Below are 18,398 nucleotides of genomic sequence, written 5' to 3' on the forward strand. Positions count from 1 at the left end.
AAATAAAAAAAAAAGTGTGGACTCCTGGCATGTGTGTGTGTCGGGACTGACACACGGGCTCCTTTCTGTTTCTGGCCTCGCCAAGCAGCGTGCTCTTCTGCCGTCAGACGCGGACAGAGGTGCGTGGCAGAGGGACCCCAGCCGGGGGGAGGAGCCCAGTGTGCTGAGCGGAACCGGCCGCCGCTGCAGACAGGTGGACGGCGGGGTCGCACGTCCTCCCGCCTCCGCACACGCCACTCGCCCGCGTTTCACCTCCCCGGATGAACCGCCCAAGACCCCTCACCCCCGGGCAGGCGGGGACTCAGGGGAGGGCCCAGGCCAGCGTGCTGGAACATTCCCCACTGGCCAGGTGGCGGTGGCGCTTGCAGGGCAAGTGGAAGGTGGGGCACAAGAGCGCCTGGAGGTAAATTTCCTTCCCGGCCCGCAGACTGTGGGAGAGCTGGGCTTGCGTGGCAGCCACGGTGGCCGCAGAGCGGTGGCGGTAGGGGGCAGGTCAGCGGCCGAGCAGAGATCGTGGAGGAGACTGCGTGTGACCGAGGGCAAGGTGCCAGTCTGCAGACCGCGTGCTGCGTGACCCCTGCCGTAGGGGCTTCCGGAAGAAGCACAGCTGGAGACAGTAAGGAGACCAGTGGTCACCAGAGGACAGGCACGCAGGACATCCAGGCGGTGAGGCTCCGCTGCGCGGTCTGCACTACAGACACGTGTCCTCTCGCCCAGGCCCGCACTGCGTCCCCAAGATGTGAACCCGGCACCCTGGGGATGAGGACGGGTCTGTGTGGTCCGTCACACGTGGTCCCTAGGATGGGAGGGTGGTGGTGGGGGCAGGGGAACCTGGGAAATCCCTGCAGATGCCCCGCAATTTTGACGCGAAGCTCAAACACTGAAGTCAGTTTTTTAAAAACGCCTTCCAAAACTGCTGCTCCTGAGAGACGCCTGCTTTTTTTTTTTTTTTTTAAGATTTTATTTATTTATTTGGCAGAGAGAGATCACCAGTAGGCAGAGGCAGGCAGAGAGAGAGGGGGAAGCAGGCTCCCCACTGAGCAGAGAGCCCGATGCGGGGCTCGACCCCAGGACCCTGGGATCGTGACCTGAGCCGAAGGCAGCGGCTTAACCCACTGAGCCACCCAGGTGCCGGGAAACACCTACTTTTATAAGACATCATAGCGTGCGCGTTCCCTGGTCTGCCATAGACGTAGTGGCGGACACCAACTCTGGCTGTGGAGGGAAGACCGCTGGCGGCAGGTGCGCCGGTGAACCGCAGGCCGCCGCAGCCACGGCATCTCCGTCCACGGACCATCCCGACCACCTGGGCCACTCGTGAATGTTGGGGCTGCTGCTCCCAACCCCCTGTGGTGCTGCCTTCACCTCCTTATACAGCAAGCGGCTGCGCGCATCCCCAGCCACGAACCCCCCACCCCCACCGCACACACGTCAGTGTGGGAGCCGCTGTTCGGTTCCGTCACTGCAGATCTGGGGCCCCTTCCTGCCGTGACAGACGCTGGCATTGTGCCCAGTGTAGCAAAATGACCCCATCAGGAGGAAGGGGGGGCTCACAGCTCTCTCTCCCGCACACACGGTGGGCTCTCCCTCCCCGTGTGACCCCGCCCGTCCCAGGGCTCTGCTCCCGTCCCGACTGACCACCCATGAGCCCCATGAGACCCAGAAGTTGGCTCTCGGGATCTGCTCTGGGACCCCTCATTTCGGTGTTTGGAGACAAGTCTTCTTGGCTGTAGTTGAAGTGCTGGGTGAGACATGTCTCCTAACCCTGCAATGGTGGTGGGGGGGTGATGTCCAGAGACCTTGGGCGGCCTGGGGTCAGGGGTCCCGCAGGCATCCACGCGGTGTCCCGCCCTGAGTGTGAGAGTCGGCTCCTTGTCGGACTCAGGGGAGGACAGGGGCGGTGCCATACACGCACCCCTTCATTTCCACCTTCCGTACCACAGCCTCCTGCCCCAAACCACCAGCCACATGGCGGAGACCACCGGGAGGGTGTATGGGGACGCGGGGTCCTGAGGGCGGTCGAGGCGGCCTCCCACGCTGCCCACGGCTCCAGCCACACTTCATGGGGTAGAGACTTTGAGAGCCCCTGGGGCGTTCTCTCCTTCAGAACACCTTCCGTAAGGCGTTCACCCGAGGAGGGTGGCGGAGGGACACGTGCGTCCTGTGCAGGCGACTGGCCGCGGGAAGCACGGCGTCAGGGATGTGCAGGATGTTCGTGGGTCTCCAGATTCACTAAGGCTGGGCACTCGCACACAGACCTTTTTACATTCTCTAACTGAGCATCGTTATTACCGACAAAAATACTGTTTCAAAGATTTGATACAAGAGGTCACGCAGGCACTGCTTAGTGTTTGCAGAAATATTTTATGCATATTTCATTTTCCATTTCCTCCCTTGTTTTGGTCTCCGGGTGCTTCGGTGAGCAGCGCTAGAATCCGGGATCCGGTCTTGCCGCCTGCCCGCGAGCGCCCTGACCACCGAGACGCGCGTGTATGACCTACGTGTTAACGACACAAACTCACCGGGACTTAGCAAACCTCACAGATTTGTAAATTCTTCACTGTGGTGCCCACCCCCCCCCCAGGCACTCGGGCTCCCGTCCCCAGTCCCCGCCCCCTCCAGCGCCTCCCGCGTGGGTGTCCCCGGCAAGGCGGGGCAGGTGCCGACACAGAAAGAAGGCACCAGGAGGCTGCGACATCATGGGCACATTTTATTCCTCAGGACATCACAGGCTAACTCTCCTGGCGGAGCAGGTCAGTTCTGTTTCCGTGGAAAGTGTGCACCTTCAGAATCGTGGGGCAGTTTCTCCCTTGGACGCGGTCACCGCGGCTCCTCCGCGGCCCAGGCACAAGAAGCAAATTTCTCCAGCTCGGAGCCGGCCGCACGGGCCCAGACGCAAGACTGTTCCGCTCCGAGGAGGGCCGGCTGGACGCCCCGTCCGCGGTCTCTGCGGCAAGTGTCCCTCCCTGGCCGCGCCTGGAGCCTCGCGCCCAGCCTGGCATGCATGCGCTGTGGTTAAGGATAGAGTGAAGGGGTCATTCACAGACGTGTCCGCGGCAGAGAAGACGGCCTCACACGGACTCCTCGGTGGACAGCAGTAACGGGTTGATGTACTCAAAACCTTCAAACTCCGACTGGTCGATCCTCTTGATGACGTCCCTGTGTGGACAGGCAGGGCGTGGGGATGGGTGTTGGGCCCTGCCCCCCAGGCCCACCACCGACCCCGACAGGGCTGACAGCAGGCAGGGAGCCCTGACCCCGTGGCCATCCCCCGCGGGCCTTACTCGTCGTCCGGGGTCAGCTGCACGGGCTCGCTGGTGAACTGGGTGTCGAAGTTGTCCAGACCGTACTCGTCGGTTATCTGGGGCTGGAATGGCGGGAGGGCCTGCTTCTTCTCCAGCTGGGAAGAACAACGCAAGAAGTCAGGTCGATGCTGTCTGTCATCTCTGTGGGATCGGGTCTTTGCAGGGACTTAAATCACAGAATGGGACAGGAAGACAGTGTTTCACCAGGTGTTCGAAGGCCAGTTTTCGTTTCCCTTAAACACGAGTCTAGGAGAAAGTATCTGAAGCCAGAAAAATCCTAACCTGAGTTTAGAAATGCTGGTTGGACAAGGCCACGCGGGCCCCACACCTGGGACACAGCCGTGCTGGGGGTTTGCAGCCCCGCAGCCTGGCCCTGAAACGGAGCGGGGCTGGTCTCGGGAGTGTTTTCTGTCTTATAACTTGGAACCCTGGTCACGAGGGAGCTCGGACTTGGCGGGGCCACCGCTGCCCGCACCACTGCCTGGTGAGTCCCTGGTGAGTCCCTGGCGGGTCCCTGGTGGGTCCCTGGCGGGTCCCTGGCGGGTCCCTGGTGGGTCCCTGTCCTGCTGCGACCTTCTTGCCTGAAGAGCCGTGAAGGACTCGCTCTGCTTCCCATCAGAAGGGGATGCTCGTCAGGCAGGAGACGGTGCTCCTCGGGATCCGGACCGACTCCCAACTCACCTTTTATCGGCCTGAGACACGCTCGTGCCGCGAGGTGGAGACGGGGCGCCCGCTCGCTCAGTCCCTCCGGGACCCACACAAGCTCCCCCCATCCCGGGGTGTGCGCTGGGCACCTGCGTTGGGCCAGGCACATCCCCAAGCACTAACACGGAGCCACTGTGTTGGGTCCCCTCCCTGCCGCAAAGCCGCGCGTGAGGCTGGGGGCGGGGGGCGAGAGGACGCACGGGGCAGGCGGCGCAGCCCTGCTGGGCCCTCGGTAGGGCTGAGCCTGGAAACGCCCGCCGCGCGGGGCTGCACACGTGCCCGTGCGGGCCGTGGAACCGTGCAAGGCCGACGCGACGAGCCGTTCAGGAGCAGCAGCGGCGCCCGAGCAGGCGTGGGAAGCGAGCGGCGCGGGCCCCGCTTTGGCGCGGGGAGGACGCGGGGGTGTCCCAGACTCGGGCCAGTCCTGGCCGCCGGCTGCCCCGGGGCGCGCGGCAGAGCACGGGCCGCCCCCGCAGGCAGAGCGGGCGGCTGTGTGCGCGGCGCCCGAGGCCCCGTCCTCGCTGCTTCTCCCCTTTTCTGCACAACTCGCCACGCTCCTTTCTACGGAAGCTGTTCTGACGGGGGTGGGGGGCACGTTTCTCCGGCCGCTTCTCCACCCCGGGTCTCGCCGCGCTCGGCTGTCAGCAGCAGCTCCCAGCGGACCCAAGCAGCGAGCGGAGCTGCGTCCGCGGCAAGAAGCTCCCCGGGTCCCCCACGCCCACCACTCGCCCTGGGCCCCCCCGCCCCCCCCCCCCCCCCCCCGTCCTCCGGTCTGCCCGGCCTCCCTCCGAGCGCATCTCACAAGCGTTACGCCCTTTCTCAGTCAAAAGCACCGGACAAGAACAGTGCCACCCGGATGCCGCCGGGGGACAGGCCGCCGCTGGGGTGTGCCGTATGAGTGGAAAGGACGCTGGCGGGGGCGCCGTGGCAGCCAGGCAGACTCCAGTCCTGAGCGCCGGAAGGCAAGGGGGGGCGGGCCACCCCGCAGGGAGCGTCGGGGGCGCCGGGGGCTCCGTGACACCCGAGAGTCCCTGGACAGAGGAGGGTGCTGCTGGCAAGGCTGGGCTGAAAGCGGTCCCGTGCCAGGGGTGGGGAGAGGCCCAGACCCTGGAGGCCGAGTCCCCCAGGACGGGGTGGGAGAGGCGGGGCGGGGGGTTGGTCCGGGACAACTGCATCTCCCGGCGGGGCTTCTCTTGTGCGCTAGTCCCTACTTCCCCAGCTCCGGGTGATGCACCCCCCACGGGATGGGTGCGAGGCAGAGACTGTCCTAGACCCTGCCCTCCTGGCCGTGGGGGCAGCGAGGGAATTCCAGGAGCTGCCCTGTGAGGGCAGAAGGACCTCGGCACCCGTGTCTCCCCTCCACTATCTGCGCAAGCCCCCCCCGCCCCGAAACAGCACACCCCCGAGCACTGCGGGCACTGGGCTCAGGACCCCGTGTGTCAAGCAGCACGTGTCTTCCCGCTGGCGTGTGTCAGCGACGGCAGCGGCTGGGCAAGTGGTCACTCACTTCCTGGGGCCACGGGTGTGCCCGCACGCCCCCCATGTTCCCAGGGGACCACCTACGCCTTCCTGGGCGCATTGGGGTGTGGACGTGACTTATGAGCGTGGACACGGCTCATAAAAGAACCACCTCATCGTTTCACGTCTACGCCATCGCCCCTTAGCCTGCTGAACACAGCAGGCACAGGCTGCCCTTGAGAACCAGGTTTTCAGCAAGAAGGCACTGACCAGGAATGACCAGATGCTACCCCCAGGGGACGACGCCTGCCTCGTGGGTGGGGGGGCTGCACGCTGCCACGGGCAGACCCTACCCGTCAATATGTGGTCCGTGGAGGCTCAGTGTGGCCTCCAGGTTGTGGACACCTGGCGGGGGCACTTTCCTCTGGGCCAGGTATCCCAAGCTACACTGGTAACGGTCAGAAACCAGCCCAAATCTACATTTCCTCTTCCTTGTGCCCTCAGTTTTTCTTTCTTTCTTTCTTTCTTTTTTTTTTTTTAAGTAATCTCTGCATCCACCATGGGGCTTGAACACATGGCCCTGAGATCAAGGGTCTCACACTCCACCGACGGGGCCCACCAGGCAGCACACTAGAGGCTCCTGTGCTCTGAATACTGTAGAGCATTTGGGTCCAGTAACTCCGAGGGAGAGGATGCAGATTCTGTTTTGCAACCCCCCAGCTGCGGCCTGGACAGGGCCGAGCGTGGGCGGGATGGGTGCGCGGTCTGAGCACGTGGACCTCACCACAACCCCCCAAACGCACGGACAACAGTCCTGTGGGGGGAAGTGACAGTGACCGGAGGGAATGGATGTGAGCCGCTCTGCCTACGCGGCCGGGAGGTGGACCTCAGCGCTGGCCGTGAGGCTGCCATGACTCTGCCCCAGAGGGGGGCTTTTTTCCAATCCGGTTCGAGCGAAAGTTCGACGTTGACTTACTTGGCTAACTGATCTTTGTCTCAGAGGAGCACAGTTTAAAGGTCGTGTTTCAGGAACTCCAACCATTTATATATTTTGAAACAAATTGAGTTCAATCTCCCTTTAGTATCAGGAACCACGGCGTTAGAGTGCAAAGGGTTTGTAGCCTTTACTGTTCGCCGTGTCCCAAGATGGGACTAAGAAGGGCAGGTTCTGGAAAACCAACCATGAAACTGGCTCCCACCAGGGGCTTTTACACAGAATCCACCAGGCGGTGTGGTCAGATTGAGGACGTCCCCAGATGGACCCCAGGCAGCACGGCACGCGGTGGGAGACACCCGGGCAGGACTTCTCCCAGGGCCCCAGAGAGCGGCCCCACCATACCCTTCGTGCCCAGCCCTCCCTCGGGGGTGGGGGGCAGCGAGCAGGTCCCCGTGCTTTACCAGGTCCCAGTCTATGCTTCGGAAGAATGCGTGAGACTTGATATCGGAAAATCCCGTCTGTGGCCGGCAGCCGAGCCTCTCTTTGGGGTCCTAGGGGTCAGAGTTCAAATAAGGACCAGTCAGTATGGAGCGAAGCAGCCCGGATTCACGGCCGGACGACACCGGCTTCCTCCCCCCGTGACGTGCTGTGGGCGGCTCAGCCACCCGGCTGAAGGGCAGACGCCGCCTTCCCTGAATTTCTCCTGGGCATCATCTCTCGCTCTGTTCTGGCAAGTGTGACTAAAGACCGACGGTGCACGGGGCAGAGGTCAAATGAGGAAGCGGAACCCCCACCCCTGGAGGTCCCGCAGCGGTCACGGTAAGAGCCACGCGCCGTGCTCGGCCCTCCTGGCGGCCGTGCTGTACCTTGTTTAAAAATCCTTTCAGGACGTGGGAGGCCTTCACGGAGAGGAACCGGGGGATCCGGATGGGCTTCTCCAGGATCACTGCAATGAGGGGGCCCGTGTGAGAAGTCGCGTCCCTTCGTGCCGCTGGCCGCGGTGTCTGCCCTGCCCAGCTGCGGGAGCTGGGCGGTCTGCAGGGCTCTCGAAACCCTTTCTGAGCAGGAGCGTCCGGGGCATTTTCAGTGCCCCGGCCCCTCCTCCCGACATCCAGCAGGGTCTCTCCCCGACAGAGGGGGCCCCCCCACACTGCTCAGGATCTCGCAGGAGCCAGCAGCCCCCTCACGGCCGAGGGCGCCTCTGCACGTGACCACCAGAGGGCACTGCGGGGACCACCGTGTTCCGGGCATGGGCCTCCCGCGGAGTGAATTCTGGCCAAGGGGCAGGTGTTCCGCACTCGCACTCGAAGGCGGCCAGGAGCCCTGACCGGGTCCCACCTGCCCACACCTGCAGGGCATGGGGGTGCAGGGGCAGGAAGGAGTATGGGCTAAATCAGGACAGGCCGTCTCTCCCAGGGAACCAGCTCTCCACACCGCAGCTGCTCCCACTTCCCCAACACACTCTTTCCGTCCCTGAGAGCGGGGTCTGCGAGATCGACCTTGCTTGCAGGGTCAGGCGGTGGGGGAGGCCCAAATGCACAGCCCGGGGGCGGCACCTGAACCCTTGGGAGACAGCTTGCGGCCCACGCACCTTGGAAAAGGTAGTCCTCCGTGTTCATGTCGGGGTTGTCGGTGATGATGTCAAAGGGGGAGCGTCCGGCCATCATCTCAAACATCAGAACGCCCAGCGCCCACCAGTCCACACTGAACCCTGGAGGGACGGCACAGGCGCGGCCTGCAGTCGGTCGGCAGGGGCTGGGCCTTGGTGGGGAGGTGGGGGAGCGCGGCCGCAGGCACGGCTCTGGCCAGCGCTGGGCTGGGTCCCCTGACGGGCCCTGAGCGGCCTGGCCTCCCCTCTGCCCAACGTCATGGGGCCCTTGTCTTTTTCTTTTTTAACTGGCTGCAAAGCTGTTTTCACATCAGGGCCATTGGCCTCTTGCTGGCACTCTGCTGGTTTTCCAGATTGTCATCTGGCCCTTTAGTCCTGCCCGTGGCGCCCCGACCACGCGGACTTGTGCTGAGCCAGCCGTCCTCCTTGCTCTCCTCTGGCTCACTACCTAAGCTCCAGATCCCTTTCTCAAAGCCCGCAAGCTCTCCTTCCCAGTCTTCCTGCACCGCCGTTTCACGGTGTCTCACCGCACCGGGGGCGGGGGGGGGGGAGGGGAGAGCCCGGCTTCCGTGGTGCCTGCGGCCTCTCGGACCCTCTGTAGCAGCAGCCCCATCCTGGACGGGACCCCCGCCCCAGGCCAGCTTCTAGACACTCGATCCTGGTCTGCCCATCTGCCGTCTGTCCTTCTCTGTCTGTCCTTGGTGACCCCGGGAGAGCAGCCTGGCGGGGCCTCTGACCCGAGCGGGCCAGGGACCTGCCCACCCAGCCAGCCCCCATGTCAATGGCAAAGGAAATGTTTAGAAATATTTGATGGCGTCTTTGTGACACGTTTCAGTGAAAACACTAGGACACAAGAGTATGTAGGGCGTGACACACGCACAAGCATGTAACACATGTACATCACACACACGTGCCAACACAACATGCATGTGAGCACACATCCTACATGCACGCACACATACAACCACGCACTATGCTCACACACAATCACACGCAAGCCACGCACATGCACTACATGTGTACAAACGTGTCACACGTGGCACTTCACACACGCGCGCACACACGCACATGCCCACGTGATCTCATTTTTGTCTCAAGCCGAGAAAGCAGAGGGCCAGAAACACGGTCCACAGGGGCTGCGGGCGGCTCAGCCGTCCCCCTTGCTCCCTCTCCCACGGCGGGGGCGGCAGCCAGCGGGGGGCACTGGTGTACACACGTGACTTCTGCTTCCCTACCCGTGAGGGGTCCTATCAGTTCCTCTACCCGGGGCTGCCGGAGTGGACACCCGGGAGGACAGAGGGGGCCACACAGGTTCAAGGAAGAGCTGAGGCCACATGGTGACAGGGGCTGACAGCAAGGTGGGTGGGTTTCAGGTGTATTTGGCCACTGGGCTTGGGCCCTGGAGCCGTCGGCCCTGGACAGGTCCACCTGGCCCCCTCTGCCCCGGGACCATGTCCCTGAGAAGACGGTGCCTCCAGGAGCCAGGGGCTGTCCCTGTCTGCACCCGCAGGCCGTGTGCCAGCGAGCCGCCCCCCGCCCGCCTGGCAGCCCCGCTCACCGTACTCCTCCCCCCGCAGGATTTCTGGGGCGATGTAATTCGGGGTTCCGCAGAAAGTGCTGGTTGTGTCACCAGGGCCCAGGCCTTCCTGTGGGGACAAGTCTGTTACCAGGAGGGAAGAAAATCTGCAGTCACCCCCCACTGGCGGGACGACGTGTCTCAGAGAAAGCCAGCGTGGGACAGGGAAGGCGGTGGAGGTGCCTCGGCCCCCGGGAGCCGCGGAGCCCGCGTGGGCACCTCTGCAGCAGGGGCGTTGTCCAGGGACCACGTACTCGCCTTGCACATGCCGTAGTCCGTCAGCTTGATATGGCCGTCGGCGTCGAGGAGGACATTGTCCAGCTTCAGGTCCCGGTAGATGATCCCTCGCTCGTGCAGGAAGTTGAGAGCGATGCAGATCTCGGCAGCGTAGAACCTGGGGGCAGCGGAGAGAACCCCGCGAGGAGCGTGGGTGGGGGCCCGCGCAGGCCGAGGGGAGCTGGGGGGACGCCACCGGCCCCACGGCTCTCCCAGCAGACGCCCTGGCGTCTTCTCGCAGAGGAACACATGGGCCAACCAGGCCACGAGACGCTCTCGACGTCCTCACCGTCAGGGAGATACAGATCCAGACTGCCTCCCGCCCATGAGGATGGCCACTCTGACAGACAGACGGACAGCCGGACAGACTGCCGGACGTGCGGGGGAGGGCTGGGGAGACCGGCACGGGCAGCCGCTGAGGGAACAGTGTGGAGGCGCCCCAGTTAAATCCAGAAATCCCCCTCGAGCTAGGGTCTGGGAGAGAGGTGTGCACGGCCCCCTCCTAACTGCCGTGTTCACCGGCAGTTAGGTGAACACGGAGGCCACCCAGGTGCCCCTCGCCAGACAGATGGACGAGTGAGCGCGGCCCCTCCACGCAGTGGGGAACTCCTGAGCCTGCGGCGACCTGGCCGGACCTTGTGGACTCTCGCTCGGTGACATGAGCCAGTCCTAGGACAAATGCGGTCGGGTTCCCCTCAGGAGGTGCCCAGTGGGGACCAGGGAGGCTGGGGGGCCAGTGTCTCGTGGGGGCAGGGCATCCGTCCGGAAAGATGGAACGTTCCGGAGACGGACAGCGGGGACCACTGCACAATGGTGTGAACATGCTTCGTGTCTCTGAGCCGTGCACGCGTCGAGGGCACCGTGAACTTCACGCGCCATCCAGTTAGAGAAGAGGCTCGTGTGTGGGGAGGGACCGATGCCTGACTTATTACTGCCTGCCTCTCCCCAGAACAAGCTGCACGAGCTGTTTCAGGGGAGGGCGCGCGGAGCAGGGAGAGCCGTGGGGAGCAGGAAGGGGCAGGGACCCTCGGGTTTGGGTTCCCGTGGCGGCAGGAGGGCGGGCGGCAGGGTTGCTGTCACTTAAACAGAAATAGGTTCTACCTCTCCAAGCGCCAGTGCCCTGTTTTGCATCGGTGTAACGAGAACCAGAGCTGGCACGATGCCCACTTGGGGGTTCCCGGCCGGAGCATGTGCCCCCCTGCCCCCCCAGGTGCTGGACACAGGGCAACGGCAGCACCGCACGCAGCACTGTCGTGTACCCGCTTTCCCAGGAACCCCCACTTCTCCGGGGGATGTGCCGTCCTGCTCTGGTGGCCGAGACCCAGTGGGCCGTTTCTGAGGTTCTGCAACTCAGGGGACCCACAAACCCTAGGACCCCAAGCTGCGCCAGAGGGGACAGCGCGTCCTCTCCGCCGCGTCCCCCAGACTCCACCTCCCTTCCAGCTCACTGCCGGCCTCCAAGGAGGGGTCCCGCTGCCCGCCCGCCGGCACAGCACCCACCTGGCGTGCTCCTCCGGGAGCTTCCTCTGTCTCTGCATGTGAAACATGAGGTCGCCGCCGTTGACGTACTCGATGACCAGGAACAGCCTGCAGGGGGACAGCGGCGTGGGGGCTGAGATGCTGCACGGCCCAGGCCGGACCTCGCTGGAGGCAGGTTCGACGTGGGGAAGCACGGTGACCAGGAAGAGCCGAGCCTGGGTGCAGGCAGGTCCGCTCTCCTCCCGTGAGGCCGAAGCAGGGGGGCGCCTGGGGACGCCTGACCCCTTCAGGCCAGTAAGGAAAGCAGCCCTGACCAAAAAGTCAGGCTCTGCACCCGGGTCCCTGGGGCGTCATCCTGGGGGACGTCGAGACTCTGCCTGTGGGGTCTCTCGTCCTGATCAGTTCTGGTCCCGACCCAGGGAAACAGCACACACAACCATTCCCGTCACCCAGCAGAGGAGCACGTGCTGTTCCCACGGGACCGGTAGAGGCAGGACACGGAGCTGCGGGACCACTGTGGAGGCCGAGGGGCCTGGGAGAGCAGATGCACAGGCCAGGTGAGGGGGTGGCCACGTCTGGCGAGCGATTGTTCTGCCCGCCGAGTCTGGATGGACCCCAGAGAGGCACAAGGAGGTGGTCTGTCCCCGGGCGGAGGCCCCAGTGGCTTGAGTGGGGACGGCGCAGTAGGGGGCACCGAGGACAGCCGACGAGCTTGCAGAGATCTGGATACCAGGGCGGAGAGAAGGGGGTGGGGCCAATGGACGGCCTGTCCCAGCACAGGGGTGAGTTGGAGGCAGGGAGGAGGCCCGGGGGCAGTGGGGGCCAGGGTGGGCCAGCATGACCCTGCGTGACCTCGTGGCTAAGGAACCGGGACCACACACCATCCCAGTCTCTTCTGCAGGAAGATGCCGTTTCCAAAATCAAATTCACGCACAAGAAACACCTTGTTGAGGGCCCCTCACGGCTCCTCTGGGTGGGGAGTGGGAGTGAGCGCGGACAGCTTGCGGGCCGGCTCGTGGGTCACAGGCGGCCGGCCACGAAGACGGAGGTCATTTTACATGAGGGAGCACCCGAGCTGAGGCCACCACGGAGGTTTTCATGGTGCTAACCCGAGTGACACCCAGAAACCCGTGGGCCCGCGGACTGAAGAGGGCCCGGGCCACAGGCCAGGAGCCTTCAGCCCTCGTTCCGCGCCCCCGACTCCTCAGGGTGTGTCAAGGTGGACGAAGAAAGCTCGCCCGCCCCGGGATTCGCCTGCGTCCATAAAGCTTCACGGGCGTGGAGCTCCGTCCACTCACACTCGTGTGTGTGTGCCGGCGCTCACGCGACAGCACACGCCAGATGGAAAATATTCACCGTCTGCCCGTGCACATCCAGTCCTGTCGGCCACCGTGAGGGAAACGCGGAGGTCATCCCACCCCTGGGCAGGGACCTCGGGCCTCACAATTCACCAAGGTGTTAAAAAAAAAAAAAAGCACATTATCTCAAACCTCTTAGGGTGACCTTGAAGCGCAGGTCAGAGATTTTCCACAACCACCAGGGACTGTGTCCCCGGGGCACGGCTCACTTGAGAACCTGCCCCCTCCCAGCGGAGGCGCGCACCCCGGCGTTGTGCTCCTTGGGAAGGGCCTCCAGGGCCACTGGCCCACTTGCGGTGACATCAGGTGACAGGGACAAACCCGATGCCACTTCCAGGGAAAGGAGCGGAACACACGGCTCCCGCGGGAAGCACCGACAGCCCGAGGGAGCTGGGGCGCGAAGAGGGCGTTCAGACGTGTGGAGAAGCGGAAGCCAAGGAATGTCCCTTCCCACCCGGGGAGAAGTCCAGCGTGGGCGTCTGGGGCGAGGCGCAGCTGGACTGGCCCCTGCCCCAGACGTCACCGGTCGGGATCTGCTCATTGGGCGAAGCTGGTCGGGCCCAGTCCGCAGCAGCCGCAGACACAAGCCTTTCGGTTCGCTTTGTGTCTTCTTCCGGTCTACAGCCCGACCTGAGGACAGCCCCGGACGTGGCTTCGAGCAAAACGGTACCAGAGCCACAGGACGCGGACTCTCCGCCGGTGTCCCGGGGGCCTCAGAGCTGGCCGCCGTGTCAGCGGGGCTCACCTCCCGCTCGGGGGCACCTGCCACGTGCAGCAGCTCATGGGGTGGCTTGGGAGTGGCATGTGTCCTTGCACCCACGACCCCACCAACCCACCTGGAGGGAGAGAGGTGATGGGTCCAGAGGCCTGCGGCTGCCCGCCAAGCTCAGAGGGCCACCCTCGGCCAAGCTCTCCCACCGTCCGCTTGGACGCCACCCCGGGAAGGGAAAGAAGCAGGACTGTGGAGCCGGGTCACCTCCTGACCCCACGACCCTGGTCACCCAGATGGGGACCCGGGGGCTGCAGCCCCTGCTGGCTGGAGCAAACCCGGCACAGGGGGACTCACAGAGCGCCCGGGGGAGAGCCAGGCGCGGACTCGCTCCTCAGCGCAGAGGACCCATGACACCCTCCCCACGCTGCTCCGGTGGAATGAAGTGCCCAGCCCCGCCCGTCCGCTCAGAGGGAAAGACTGATGCCACCAGACAGAGTGTGTGTGCTCGGGTCCAGAGCTGATGCCGTGTCCGGCCCACCACCTGTGTCTGTAGATGAAGTTTTATGGGGACACTGCATGTGTCTCTCCGCACGCACCGTGTACGTGATCTCCGCACCACCGCAAACGGTGTGGTCCTCAAAGGTGAAAATATTTGCTCTCTGGCCCCTGGAGAAGCAGTGCTGACGGCTAGTGCACAACCTAGAACAGCCGTTCCCGCCTCACCAACCCTCAGGCTGGAGACTCCGCACGTCCAGGCATTAATGCTTAACACGGTGACCCCAGCAGCGGGGAAAGCGGGGCCACCGGGAGGTAAAGGACTTTCTCAGGATCACAGTCACTGTCTGTGAGATCGGACACCACAGGATCTGCGCGAACCCAGAACCCACAGTTGGAACCCCCTCCTGTAGGTACCGTCCCCACATCACAGGGGTGGCCGCCCCCCAAAGGAACTGTCCTATAAGAAGGAGAGGACGCTCGGGGGACAGGTGGTAAGTGGCAATCAGCGAGCATAGCGGGACCGGTCGGGTCAAAGACCAGAGGAGGACACGGCGGATGGGAAGCTGACAGAACTGACAGGTTTATGTTGTCCAGAGCAATCTGCCGGAGCAGGAGACAGCGAGCCGGGCCTCGGGTCCCCCCAGAGAGGAAGAAAGCCAGAACATACCCCCAATATCTGGGGGCCTTGAGGCCAGGCTGACCCCAGTAAGCTGGGGCCAAAGTGGGACAGTCGCCGTCGGGCGGGAAAGGGAAGGCAGCCCCCAGCCCCAGGACGCCGTCTGACCACGAAATGGAGTAAACCTCGAGGACACGGGAAGCAGCCACAGGAGGGCCGGGGTGGCACGTGGGCACCAGGAGGGCGCAGACAACCGGGGCGCGGGAGGGGGGCTCCTTCTCCAGTGGCGGCCAGTGGCGCGCCCACGGGGCAAACACCAGGGCGTTCCGCGAGGCCAGGAAGAGGCCGGGCTCGCCCTCCACCAGCGGCCGCCGCGCGGGGCAGCCACGGGCTCCGTCCTGGGACGCACGAGCAGCAGGCACAGGCTGGAGAGGAGCGGCCGCCCGCCCGCCCACCTTCTAACCACACCCCGCGGACGCGGGAGAACCGCCGCCGGCTCCGGGGGCACCGAGCACAGGAGCCGCACGTAGGCGGCGGCCGCGCCGCTGGGAGGAGGAGGCGGGGAGCGCCGGGGACGGTCGTCACGCCAGTGGGGAAGCCTCTGCATGACGGAAACGTCGCCCACGCCGAACGGGAAAGAGCGACAAGGAAGACACTGGAGGCGAAACGGGAGGAGCGACGGCCTGGGCCCTGCGTCCGCCGCGACCTCCCTGCACGGGGCGCCCGGCCGGCTGGGTCGGAGGAGCAGCCATGCTTGATCTGGGGCTCGTGACTTTGAGCCCCGTGCTGGCCACAGAAATGGCTTAAAATAAATAAAGAGCAAAAACACCGCATCAAGTTCTTAAAAGAATTCTTTGAGGTGGCTTCTGACGGCACCAGGTTGTTGGCAAAAGCAGTTTCGGGTCTGCCCTGACAGCCCCCTCTCATTCGGGCCCGAGGCCTGCCCAAGGCCTGTGCTGGCCGAGGACGAGGGGGCCCCAGGGCCTCATCCAAGTCAGGTCCCCGCGTCCCATCGGCGTCCCCAGGACAGACAGCGCAGCCCGCAAGCCTGCCTCAAGGCGCCCCCCCCCCCCGAAGAGGAACACACACGGCCACTTGCACCGCTTGCACGGTCCCCAGGGGACACAGGCCAGTCCCTGAGGGTCCGCGGCTGCCCAGGGCCTTGGTCACCCGCAGCGTTTCTAAAAGCAGCGCAGTCTCCCTGCACCTGCGGGTCAGATGAGCCCCCCGCCATCTCCTGACTGCCGCCGTGAGTCACAGGCCATCTCCTCCCCACGACGCCCCCTGGGCTGGGTTGTCCACGGCCCAAGCCAACTGCCCCAGGAGCCTGCGGGTTAGGGCGCCCCCACCGCCCCTCAGAACAAAGGCTGCACGGACACCCCATAGCCCACCTGCCCCCCAGCGTCCACGCCTTCTGTTCTGGGCTTCAGTTAACTTCCAACTCCAACGAATGTGCTGTTTGGAAGGTACAGAGACACAGTGCCCGGAGGGGAAGGCACCAACCCCGTGGGTCTCGGGTGGTTCCTGCTGCGCTCATGGCCTCCCTCCATGAGCAGAGGCCCCAAGAGAACCCGGTTTTCCTAAGCTCCCCCCAGGAGGCTCGACCCGGCTGTGGCTCTGCTCATCCACCTCTCCACTCGTCAGCCATCACCCCTGCTCGAGGTGTGACCTCCTCCGCGGCCCCCGTCGCCACAACCACCTGGCGCACACGTGCTCGCCGCCGACCCCGGCGCCCCCGGCTCGCTGTGGGCAGACCCTCACTCCCGCCCCCAGATCTCCGCCACAGTGTAGCCTGGTGAGTCCTGCCGCCCACCCCCCGGCATCAGGTGACACGTACTGTCCTCAGCTCCATTCTGAAGCCTCCTACTGGGCCTCCATGTGCCCAGTGGGTCCGCGCCTGTGCCCGGGCCCCACGCTGCCAGCCCTCCTAGGGACTGGGCATCGGGCGTCCGCAGGAGGATAACACCAGGGCCTCTGTCTCCCTGGAGCCCAAGTGGCTATGGACAGCTCCAGGATGACCCCTCACATCTAAGCCCCTTTCTCTTCCTTCCAAACAAACACCACCTCCTCCAGGACGCGGCCCTGTGCCCGTCCCCCTCCCCACACCCTGCTCCTTCACTGCGTTCCCGCACCCGCCCTGCAGCACTGCGGTGCCCCCCTGGCTGGGCCGGCCCGAGCCCTGGTGCAGGCCCTCCAGACCTGCAGGCGAGTCCTCGGGGGCACGTGAGAAGGAAGGAAGACAGCACCGGCCAAGTGGCATTAATACCCAGACACCACTCTGAACCGAGGACAATTCACTCAAGCGTCGAGGTCAGCACGCGGTGTGGGAGGTTCTCCCGCAAACAGCAAGGTGTGGCAGGCTCACTCGTCTACAGAGTGTGAGCCACGTCCCACGCGACGGGAGCGCGGCGCGGGAAGTGGCGGCACACGGCTGCGAGCTCGCGTTCTGGTGCAGGGAGCCGACTGTCAGCACTAACGACAGCTTGCTCGTCTGAGATCTGGGGTCATGCTAAGTGCGACAAACGTCCCCAAACGGCAATTTGGGGGGGGGCTGCTAAAAATAGTCACCTCAGCTACACCCTTCGGCCCATTTTTCCTGGAATTGCTCAAACAGAAGCAATTTTATCGTTAATTTTCATTGCGGCCATCATCTGGGAAGGAGGGGCTGTCTGTGTGGCCGCGAGGTGTGGTTTTTCCACAGCGCAGACGTTTCTTCTGGGTTAGAAGAATCCTTGGTCTCCGCTGCGTGTGACACAAGTGCCCAGCCTGAACCCCCAGGGGTCCCGTGCGGCCGAGGCCCTGCCAACGACCACGCTCACAGCAAGCTGCCGGCTCACTCGGCAGACCTCCCCCCACGGCGGCCCCCAAGTCCAGGCACAGCTCCGGCGGCTGCTGGTCGTCCTGTCCACAGGTGCGGCAGGTTGGGCTCCCCGCCCCCCGGACACAGGCCTGCGGCAGGCTCTCGGGGCAACAGAGCCTCCTGTAGCCCAGGAGCCGAGGGGCGGCCTCCTCAACCCCCCACCAGTGGGGCTCCCCAAGTGTCCCGTCCCCCAGCTGCCCACACCCCTGCTTGCTGGGGCCTCATCACGTTCACGACTTCAGTCCCCGGGGGTGTCTGGCTGGCTGTGAAGGTTTGCGGGCGCCGTGCTAACCGCCACCCGACCGTGATGGGGGACGCTGCTGGTCCTCCGGGGCCTGGACACGGCAGCAGCACGGAGCGGGGCCCTCACGCGGACGGGCGTGAACAGCAGTCCCCCAGGTGCCGGGCCTTGCTGTCGGCATTTTAACATCTTACTAACCCCGGCAGCGGCCCTAAGAGGCGGTGTCCCTGCTGCTCCCTGTTCCTGGAGGAGACTGGGGTGCAGACAGGTTCCCCCAAGTTCACACAGCAGACAAGAGGAGGGCTAGGCCTGCACCCCAGCTGTGGCTCTAGACCTCAGGAAAAACTAGGTGCCGTGTGCACTGGGCCCTCCCAGGCTGTTCCCGTGGGCTTCTCCGAGACTTCCCGACTCTGTACGCAGCCACGCGGCGGAACCCGTCTGCCGGAAGGTCATCCCAGCTCCGCGCTCCAGACCGCTCAGGCGTGTGCAGGACTTTGAGCTCCTCTTGGAGCTGTTTGTAACATCTGTAACCCTCACTGATTCGTGAGTCACAAAGAACACGACACGCGTTCACTTTATACTTGTACCAAGCATGTGACTATACCTTAAAGAAACACTCTTTAGGGGCGCCCGGGTGGCTCAGTGGGTTAAGCGCCTGCCTTCAGCTCAGGTCATGATCCCAGGGTCCTGGGATTGAGCCCCGCATCGGGCTCCCTACTTTGGGGGAAGCCTGCTTCTCTCTCTCCCACTCCCCCTGCTTGTGTTCCC

General features: G+C 64.4%; 1 protein-coding gene across 2 annotated transcripts in view; it reads right to left on the minus strand.

Moving 5' to 3' along the window:
- Nucleotides 1-2,346: 2,346 nt before the first annotated feature.
- PRKCZ (protein kinase C zeta) overlaps nucleotides 2,347-18,398 on the minus strand; it is a 95,667-nt gene continuing 79,615 nt past the window's right edge. For both annotated transcript variants that reach the window (XM_080800658.1, XM_080800657.1), the window contains 8 exons: nucleotides 11,367-11,453; nucleotides 9,849-9,984; nucleotides 9,573-9,660; nucleotides 7,997-8,116; nucleotides 7,272-7,351; nucleotides 6,867-6,956; nucleotides 3,285-3,400; nucleotides 2,347-3,159 (listed from right to left, as the gene is read on the minus strand). In XM_080800658.1, coding sequence (XP_080656784.1) covers nucleotides 3,072-3,159; nucleotides 3,285-3,400; nucleotides 6,867-6,956; nucleotides 7,272-7,351; nucleotides 7,997-8,116; nucleotides 9,573-9,660; nucleotides 9,849-9,984; nucleotides 11,367-11,453 — 805 coding nt within the window. In that variant the 3' untranslated portion in view covers nucleotides 2,347-3,071. The remainder of the gene's footprint in view (nucleotides 3,160-3,284; nucleotides 3,401-6,866; nucleotides 6,957-7,271; nucleotides 7,352-7,996; nucleotides 8,117-9,572; nucleotides 9,661-9,848; nucleotides 9,985-11,366; nucleotides 11,454-18,398) is intronic.

The sequence above is a fragment of the Martes martes genome (genome assembly GCF_963455335.1).
Source record: "Martes martes genome assembly, chromosome: 4".
Classification (NCBI taxonomy): domain Eukaryota; kingdom Metazoa; phylum Chordata; class Mammalia; order Carnivora; family Mustelidae; genus Martes; species Martes martes.